Source organism: Haliotis rufescens, unplaced genomic scaffold (assembly GCF_023055435.1).
Source record: "Haliotis rufescens isolate VD_foot unplaced genomic scaffold, xgHalRufe1.0.p SCAF_8, whole genome shotgun sequence".
Classification (NCBI taxonomy): Eukaryota; Metazoa; Mollusca; class Gastropoda; order Lepetellida; family Haliotidae; genus Haliotis; species Haliotis rufescens.
The window spans coordinates 2,275,358-2,286,095 of NW_025964372.1; the positions used below are offsets into that span (position 1 = coordinate 2,275,358).

General features: G+C 43.3%; 1 protein-coding gene across 1 annotated transcript; it reads left to right on the forward strand.

Moving 5' to 3' along the window:
• The first annotated feature begins 233 nt into the window (after positions 1-233).
• LOC124144661 (allatostatin-A receptor-like) lies at positions 234-10,235 on the forward strand. Its single transcript, XM_046514197.2, has 3 exons — positions 234-701; positions 7,521-7,638; positions 8,996-10,235. The coding sequence occupies exons 1-3, from the start codon at positions 323-325 to the stop codon at positions 9,831-9,833; spliced, it is 1,335 nt and encodes a 444-aa protein (XP_046370153.1). The 5' UTR covers positions 234-322; the 3' UTR covers positions 9,834-10,235.
• Positions 10,236-10,738: the final 503 nt, after the last annotated feature.

Genomic DNA, 10,738 nt, shown 5'->3' on the forward strand with positions numbered 1-10,738 from the left:
GTTACCATTATTTTATCATTCATATGTAATTGTTTGGTTGAGCACGGAGCAAGTTTATTGCCCAGGTCACACACATTTTAGTGGATGGTTGAAACAACGCTCCCTCCCCCTTCCTCCCACCCCCGCCGACAGTGACATCATCGCTCTGAGGCTCTGCATCAGATGGGACCTTCAGTCAGCTAGAACTGCCGGATCAAAAGCCTCTTAGCGCTATACGTCACCACACGGCATGGAGCGCCAACCAACGCCAGCATCCTACTGGGCATCTGCGATATATCTTCATCTACAATTACCTTCGTAACCCGTGTACCTAACTGCCAAAATGTTGCCTAGTGAAAGTACAGCCATTGACACTAGTCTTCTGAAGAATTTCAGAGTCAAAATGTCAATAGATTTTCTCCGCAACCTCAGTGTTTACAACAGCTCTGGGATCTATATTTTCAATGACAATGAGGAAGAACCTGTCATATTTACGCCGGAGACGAGAATTGTTCCCGCTTTGTTTCTTATTATTTTTGTTGTTGGGCTTATTGGAAATGGCCTGCTTGTGTACATCGTCGTCCGCCACGCCGCCATGCGCACCGTCACCAACTTGTACCTTGTGAACTTGTCGGTAGTGGATATTCTGTTTCTTGTGGCATGTGTTCCTCTAACGTCAGTTGCCTATGGAATCACCGACTGGCCCTTTGGAGATGGTCTATGTAAGTATTATATTCATAATTAGGAATACTGTTTTTTCACAGCACGATGGGGCGGTCGGGTAGCCTAGTGGTTAAAGCGTTCACCTATCACGCCGAAGACCCGGGTTCGATTCCCGACATGGGTACAATGTGTGAAGCCCATTTCTGGTGTCCCTCGCCGTGAGTTGACAATCCACTTTTATACTACATGTCCATTTCGTAATCATATATCGTTTTGTATCGATCAACCAAAAGCTTACGGAGGTTCCAATCTCCACCTTTTGAAAAGTACATACGGACCGAAAGCCAGTGACATTAATCCTACATTACCTCGGAAATACTTATTCTGTACAGCCCCCTTGTCTGACTGTCAAGTGACACAACTCTCACTCTACCATACCGCCTCCGTGGTCCGGGGTTCGATCCCCGGCCGCGTCATACCAAAAGACGTTAAAAGATGGTACATGTTGTTACCCTGCCTGGCGCTCGACATGAAGGGGCTAAAACAAGGACTGGTCGACTCGGAGTCAGTATACTGTGTCTGAGTGGGGTATTCATGTTAAACTGCGGCATTGTATCTCAGTGGGTTAGCACTATAAATCGGCATCAGTCCGGACTAGTACAAGCAGCCACACAAACACACACACGTACATGCACGTCGCTATATAAGTGCAATAATCTTGGACGCGACGTTTCACCACCATCACCTCACTCTACCAAACACAACGACGAACCTTACCGACATATTTCCGTGTCCCCGGCTGTCACTGGTATCAACATAATATTTATATAACCTGACTTGTCGTGTCATGCCCTTTGTGACATCATGGCATTTATGAATGATATTTTTCACATTTTTTACATTCTCGATTATTGTTTTTCAGTTCATGTGAAATTTTTTTCGTGAGCTACGTGGCTCTTTCGGCCTGAAACTGAATATATCGCAGTACGGGAAAACGGAACTCGTTAGTACTGCTCCTCGGTACATCCGTAGCTTATTGAATTCAATAGTTTTTAGATCTGGGTTATGATTGGTCTTCAGCAACCCATGCTTGTCGTAAGCGACTGCTGGGATCGGTGGGCATCCTCGCTGACTCGTATCCCAATTGCGTTGATCGATGCTCATAATGTCAATCACTGGATTGTCTTGTTCAGACTTGATTATCGTTGATTACAGCTGGTCCATTTTCATACATACCACACACTGGTAGCCAGGGGGTTTTAAAGGACTGGTAACGTTAAGTACGTTTCGTTAAGTACTGCCGTTAATCCTGGCCTACAAACGTCAACCAATAATGACCTATTTCTTGCCATCTGCGGAAAGAGCACTACAATTCAAGTGTGGAAGTGCTTTCTGATGTGTCTCAAACGGTGAACACGTACAGACCAACACTGGTGGGGTCGTAAGAGGCAACTGTGCATGTGAGAGGCGACTAACGGGATCGGGTGGTCAGACTCGCTAACTCGGTTGATGCATGTCATCGTATCCCAAATGCATAGATCGATGCTCATGATGTCACTCAATGGATTGTCTTGGTCAGATATCTTTTCAAACCGTCCGGGCGTCATATCGCTAGAATATTGTTGAGTGCCGCGCTAAACAACAAACAAACAAAATAATATTTCATCTCACCTCTGATACACGGAAACATACATTTTGGTTGTTAATCTATTTTATAGCATATTTATATTTCTATACATTCATTCAGCTTCAGAAACTGTTTGAAGCATAGATAAACATTTCCTTCCGTGTCTCAGTGTTTACTGATTGTGTCCGTTGTTTACTCATATATTTATAAACCTTGGATCATTTCTATTTGGAAAGAGTGAGTGAGTATGGTTTTACGCCGCTTTTAGCAATATTCCAGCAATGGGCTTCACACATTGTACCCATGTCGGGAATCGAACCCGGGTCTTTGGCGTGACGAGCGAACGCTTTAACCACTAGGCTACCCGACCGCCCCTATTATTTGGAAAGAACTTCTGCTTATGTTGTTATTTCAGGCTACTGGTATTTGGGCTCTAGGGGGCACAGGTGGGCCAATCGTCCAATGCGCTGTACAGAGTTACGTCCCTTGAGCTCGCAAGAATCCTGTGATCGTGGGTTCGAATCCCCAATTGTTTCTAGGTTTGTTAGCACCATACCCGTGGGCTTCACCACAGTGAACATCTGAGTCCTGCATCTCTTCGGGCTTTTCCCCCATATTAAGCTGACACGCCGTGATATGACTGGAATACTGTTCACAGCGGCGTTAAACCCAACTCACTCACTCACTATTAGGCATCTGTTTATGTGATGCCCCACGTGTGTCACATGTGGTCATTTCTCACAACATCGATATCCATGTCTAGATCACAGTAAGCGAGACGTTTCACTGTTGTTCATTTAGCCATGCTGTAGAGTATGCGCATGTAGCATATGCGATGCCTGCATTCTCTCAGAAAATATGGAAACGTGAGATCGCGATCTCGATAACATGCTTGCTTCCCGAGATGACCCTATTCGCCGCTATAATACAACACAAGTGGTGAAAAATCTCACCTACTCTCATCAATTCACAAAATATATACTACATCTGGATTCACGATAAACGTAGTATATGACAAGATATTTTAAATAACCCTTTTTACACGGTGAAATCTTGAACATATCTGATAACGTTGAGCTCTTAAGCAGAGCTTTATAATGACGTGACTTTGAGCAAAATGTTTCTTGTTTTATCCTCATAAAAGTGGAAAGTGGAAAAATAATCATTTCCTGGCACACTACTTGTGAGTAAAAGGTCATCATCTATTTGTCGAAACTGAAACCGAGGCTTCAGTAATCTCCTAGGCGGACTTATTGAACTACCACTTGATATTCGGGGGTCATTCAACCATCCAATCACTCGACCAAACACTCAACCAACCAACTAACCAATCAACCATCTAAGCATTCAACCAACTAATCAACCAACTAATCAACCTACCAATCACTCAACCAACAACCCATCCAACCAACCAACCAACCAACCAACTAATCACTCAACCGGCCCCTCAACCAACCAACCAACCAACCAACTAATCACTCAACCGGCCTACCACTAAACCAAACAACCAACTTACTAATCACTCAACCAACCAACCAACTAATCACTCAACCGGCCCCTCAACCAACCAACCAACCAACTAATCACTCAACCGGCCAACCACTAAACCAAACAACCAACTTACTAATCACTCAACCAGCCAGCCAACTAATCACTCAACCAGCCAGCCAACTAATCACTCAACCAACCAACCAGCCAACCAACTAATCAACCAACTCACCCCTCATCCAGCCTACTACCCACACACTCTCGAATAACAAATTAATATGATTATTAAAATAAAATAAATCTGCATACAACCAGGAGGGTGCCACTGTCATATATATCTGCAATATTGCCGAGTTTGCAACACATACATAAGTCTTATTTAATTTTTCCTATTATATACACACTGATGAGAAAAGATAATTCGGTCACATGGACGTCAGTTAGTTCGCACGTACAATACACCTGCACAATGCACCTGCACATTACACGTGCACGCCAACAGTGTAATCTGACGTAACACCTGCACGACAAATGTGTGATCATCGTTGACAGGGGTTAAATGATCAGTGTCCATCACATGTTGAGTGTGTTTCGTTTTTAGGCAGATCTGACACCAGTTTGTACACACTGTCAACCACTACTTACACGTTAAGGGGGCGGTCGGGTAGCCTAGTGGTTAAAGCGTTCGCTCGTCACGCCGAAGACCCGGGTTCGAATCCCGACATGGGTACAATGTGTGAAGCCCATTTCTGGTGTCCCCCGCCGTGATATTGCTGGAATATTGCTAAAAGCGGCGTAAAACCAAACTCACTCACTCACTTACACGTTAGGGGAACGTGTCCCACACTTATATCACACATGGTTGTTACAAATGGAAGTCAAGGGAAACGATGATGAATGTTAGATTTGTTTTGTATATTGATTTGTTGCTTAAACAAGAACTACTTGAATTTTATTGGTCAATGGCGTGTTAATAAATTGCTATGTACCCTACTCAGCAAAACGAATGGCGCGTACCTATAAATACATCACGTACGTGACGTGTTTCTAAACCCATTGCTAATATGCGCCCCATTTAGTGCATTTTGGTATGATGCTGCCGGGGATCGAACCGCCTACCTTCCCCTGTACAGGCAGACGCTCTGTCCACTGGACTACGGAAGCGGTGAATATCATTTGCTAAAAACAGCTCTCAGCGTGGTCCCAACAATGTAAAACGTGTGTGTGTGTCAGCTAGTGTGTGTATGTGTTAGTTAGTTAGTTAGTTAGTTAGTTAGTTAGTTAGTTAGTTAGTGTGTGTGTGTGTGTGTGTGTGTGTGTGTGTGTGTGTGTGTGTGTGTGTGTGTGATCTGAGGACAACCCAAGATCAGTTAGTTAGTTAGTTAGTTAGTGTGTGTGTGTGTGTGTGTGTGTGTGTGTGTGTGTGATCTGAGGACAACCCAAGATCAGTTAGTTAGTTAGTTAGTTAGTTAGTTAGTTAGTTAGTTAGTGTGTGTGTGTGTGTGTGTGTGTGTGTGTGTGTGTGTGTGTGTGTGTGTGTGTGTGTGTGTGTGTGTGTGTGTGTGTGTGTGTGTGTGTGTGTGTGTGTGTGTGTGTGTGTGTGATCTGAGGACATCCCAAGATCAGGTTTGTTGGCCTGGATACGTCTGAGGCTGTAAATGGGCCTGTTACAAAGAATTTTATACGTATCATTTTCCATGACGCCCTCCACATATTCCGGGTCGTACTATGTGTGGACCTTTCTGTCAAAGCCACCGTGCCAAAGCTGGGCATCCACTGACAATGTGTTGCACAATCCCATTAAATTCATTACATAATCTACATTTTATATTTACATTTTGATTGCAAAATCACACATTGATGGTTTCGAGTGAGAAGTGACTCATCATCATCAGCTGATGTCCTTATTTGTTAGTGCTAGTGAGTACAATAACATCCAATAATATATTTAACATTAATAGAAGCAGTGTAACGTATTTCATCGTGAGAGCGTATTCAGCCTTTTGAGTTTTGTTTTAAATTTCTAATGAAAGACACAAACCAATATTAGGATCTAAATGTTAAATGTCGATGAAAAAGTGTAGCCCTAGCAATGTTAGTTTCATATTCCACATAGATAGTTGCAATGTTAGTTTCGTGTTCCATATAGATAGCTGCAATGTTAGTTTCATATTCCACATAGATAGTACAAATGTTAGTTTCATTTAGGGGGCGGTCGGGTAGCCCAATGGTTAAAGCGTTCGCTCGTCACGCCGAAGATCCGGGTTCGATTCCCGACATGGGTACAATGTGTGAAACCCATTCCTGGTGTCCCCCGCCGTGATGTTGCTGTAATATTGCTAAAAGCGGCGTAAAACTCAACTCACTCACTCATTAGTTTCATTTACCATGTAGATACAGTAAAGTACGGTTATAACGAACTCAAAGGGACTACCAATTTTAGTTCGTTATAACCGTAGTTCGTTATAAGCATATATACAGCATAACTACAGCACATAGTCGGGACCAAAAAGTAGGTTCGTTATATCCGTCAGTTCGTTATAAGCGTGTTCGTTATAACCGTAGTTTACTGTAGTTGCAATGTTAGTTTCATATTCCACATAGATAGTATCAGTGTTAGTTGACAATGCCAGCGGAAGATACGAGTATTTACGTCATTTCGTTGAATGTTTGAGTAAACCAATCAGAATGTTAACTTCAATCATTAACGCTTTTGTCATCACTATCTTATCCAGTTTGTCGTTTATGCCCAGCGGAATCTGTTTCGGGGGACAGACGAGTCTTGTCATTCTCTGTCGTTGACGTCTTATATATAAATGAAGCGACAAAACCCTTTCTATATCTTTCCATGTCGATTGTACGATTCCGACTTTATCATTAGCATGTGTTTATGAATCACTATCAACTAGTAATGATACCAGGTGTTCGAAAAAGTGAGCTCAATAGCACTTATTACAATTTCAAAAGGTGAACGTATCCTGCCCCACTGGTGGCACTCGTCCCAAACACATGCACAGGCAAGTCAATTGTTCACCTGAAAAACACTCGGAACATATGGTGCAAGTGAAAATAGGGAATTGCATCGGACATCATTTTTGTCAATGATGCGTCAAATTTCGAAATGTCCTCCACATGTCTACCAAAAACTTTTGAAAGCTTTGCTGAGGCCTTGAATGTTGTAACCTTGGTAAAAAAATATCTGAGCAAGAGTCGTATGACGCTATCTGAAATCTTGGTGGAAAGAGGATGCTCGATTGTATCTCAAAAGTTGTGAAATGGAAACACTAAAGGCTGGAGCTGCTGGAACATTGCTCGACATAAAGGGAAAATTGACCATTGGAAAGATGAAGTCATCCCTCTTGTCATACAGTCTTGTGGGGTCTTGTGGAAACTTCTTGGCCAAATAACTTTGTTTTGACTTTGCCTATCAGACCAAATTCCGATTCATAGGCGTAAAGAAACAGATCCGCAAGAAAGGGTAGGACAATTGGTGCCCATGGGGATGCCTATGTCTTGCCTAAATGTCTTACCCCCCATATATTGAATGGCGTGTGTAAATTACTGATCACCCCTCCCTAATGATTGTTTTTCACAGCAAAAACTTGTAATCTTCAATTTAGATTGTCAAGCAGTAATTTACCAATGTGACAAACCATTAATTAATCTTCCTCATCCATATACAAAGAAGACCACATAATTCACGTAAACGTTGTCACTATGTAGAAATCCAGAGTTAATCATTTTCTTATTTTCTTTATTTCAGGTAAATTTGTGAACTACACAATGGGCGTCTGTCTCGCCGTCAGCGTTATGACCTTGGCCGCCACTGGCCTTGACCGATACTATGCGATTATACACCCTGTAAGATCAAGGACGTTCAGGTATTTATTTGTATATACATGTACAGTTGTTTGTCACTCAAGTGTTTAATAGAAACATGATTTTGATAAATCTTGAAATATTGGGTTGGGGATTTGGGAGGTGGGGGCACGGGTGGCCAAGTCGTCTAGGGCGCCGCGATTCGCTGTGCAGAGTTGCGTCCCTTGGACACGCCAGAAACCTATGATTGTGGGTTCGAATCCCGGTTCGCCCCGATTATGTTTCTGGGTTTGTCCTCACCATACCCGTGCTCGTGGGTTTCACCGAAGTTGTAAACGTCTGAGACCTGCCTCACTTCGGGCTTTCCTCCCACATTAAGCTGACACGCCGTGATATAACTGGAATACTGTTAAAAGCGGCGTTAAACCCAACTCACTCACCAACTCAATTAAGTTTGAGGTAAGTGTACTGTTGCGGTAAATCCTTGAACTTCAATATCTCATTTAAGAAGATTGAATTCATGGTTTGGGCACAGTCCTTCGTACGGACTGTGGTATTTATATAATCGTTAGCTATATTCCACGTGTGAAGGTATATTTTAAAAAACCGATAAGCGACTATGGTGTGTGTCGAATGGCGTGTTATACCTACGTCAAGCTGAAATGCTTTGATGTCAAAGGGTAATGCAATGAACGTGTAGCTTTCAAAGAAACGTTCAACCCAACACTGTCACTCACTCTCATGACTATGATCAACAAGCGTGACGACAAACGCCACCGCACGCGTCAGTGAGTTCCCACGCGCTAATTCATTGTAAGTTGATTAAACTCAGAGTGGTAGTTAAATCTGTGTCACTCGTTTGTCAACATGCGTGCCACCAATACAACCTCCTTATCACGAAGACGCAGACCATGTGATGCTCCATTTTGTTCGTCTATCTCAATCACTTATTTTCATTGATCTACATGCATATATATTAATTTTCACCGATATTTGATTTTATCAGTGGAATCTGTTTCGGTGGATGATCGAGCCTGGTCGTTAACGTTTTATATTTACCTTCTGTTATGTACATAACTCCAGTCAAAGATTATTCTATTTACACTGAGACAATGTTTGAATTTCCAAAATAGCACTTATTACAATTTGTAAACCAAATCTTGACATATGCAGAAGACCATGGAACGTACTTTAGGAGGTGAGTGAGGTTGGTCTAATGCTGCTTTTTGCAACATTCCAATATCATATGGGGAACACCCGGAATGGGCTTTACCATTTTACATTTTGGGAATCGAACACGGGTCTTCGGTGTGACGGGCAAACGCTTTAATCACTAGGCTACCCCACCGCCCCGGAACATGCTTAAGCCATTAGTAGTTACAAAGTTTATCTTACTGAAACCATCTCTGCATGTTTCAGAACCTCAAAGCGAGCAATGGCAATAATGCTTGGCATCTGGGTGGCATCTGTACTCATAATGGTTCCAAGAGCATTCCTATACGGCCTCAGCGAACTGTGGCACTTCCACGACATGAGGATGTTCTGCAACCGCCACCAGGGGGCGCACGACCAGATTTGGATTGTGCGGAGGAAGGTGGACTCCATCTTGATGTTCCTGGCGATGTTCCTTCTCCCCCAGGTCATCCTGAGCTTCTGCCACTGTAGGATTGTACGGAAACTATGGACAAGCGTCAGACCAGGGTCAAGGCCAAATGACATATCCCTGACCGCCCTTAGAGCTAGGAGGAAGATAGCTAAAATAATATTTGCAATTACTGTAGCTTTTGGTGTTGGCTGGTTGCCAATCCATATCGTACGACTTCACGAAGATTTCATTGGCTCGGGAAACAAAATAATTTTCAAAGACAGGGAAGTATTTGCCCTTTGTTTTTCCTATGGAGCAAATGCGATTAATCCAATAATATATTGCCTGTTGAGTGGCAACTTTAGGTATCATTTTAAAATGGCCATAATGTGCAAGAGGCATCCTAGTAGGCGAGTGAGAAGATTTCTTTCCACGTCACAGCGCCCTATGCAGGAGATTAGGAACTTTGACGTCAATCAACCAGGACGTTCGAACAGGCTAAGAGACCAAGATAAGCACTGTTGTCGCAATGACCACCTTTCGCCTGCTGGCCATAGCCACCGAAGGAGTCGAACTCAAGCTATGGCCCGTATTGGACTGGATGGATGCTATGTCCAACAACCACTTTTTGGTGTGTCTTTCCAGCGAATGGATTTACCCTCGGTGGTTTAAAGGTTATCAAATGCATATGTGTTGTGTGAATGAATGACAACCAAAAGAAGAAAGGACATACGGTTTTATATACGACCTGCAACAGGTCAGACGGTGTATGGAGTTGACAATCTGCAGTGACAGTGGGGCCGGTGGTGGTGGTGTGTGTGTTTGTGTGTGTGTGTGGGGGGACATTTGCTGTGACATATTGCATATGCACTGTATGTAATGTACTACCCGCCGCAGAAGCTTGTGTTTCTGAAGATGGTCATACGGTGTACGGTTGACTTTAAAGTCCGAACTGAGAATAGGGCGATAAGGCAGTTTGTTTGTTTGTTTGTTTGTTTGTTTGTTTAACGCCGCACTCAGCGATATTCCAGCTATATGACGGCGGTCTGTAAATAATCGAGTCTGGACCAGACAGTCCAGTGACTGACATCATGAGCATCGATCCACGCAATTGGGTTGCGATGACATGCATCAATTAAGTCAGCGAGCCTGACCACCCGACCCCGTTAGTCCCTCTTACGACAAACATAGTCGCCTTAAGGCTAGTTAAACAATACAGGTTAGGGTGGAAGGGTTATGTTTACTGTCTCATTCATTTGGTTCAAGTCTAAAAAAATGATTCTATTGTACCACCTGTACGAGCCGAGGATTGGGTGGTCAAAGTGGTGGACCTGTCTCATTGTGATCCCCATAGTTGCTCATGCGGTCAATCACTTGTTTGTATGGTTCGGACTCGGTTATTTACAGGCCGCGTACAGCTGACATGGAGCTGACAGCGGCTAACACCGACCTTCACACGATCGCTGGATATACCCCCCCCCCCCCCCCCCCCCCCCCCATTCTTTTGTAGTTGTGATATACATTCCGAATACCCGTGTGTATTTAAGCAGCTCATAGCGAATTGGAATAATGAGATG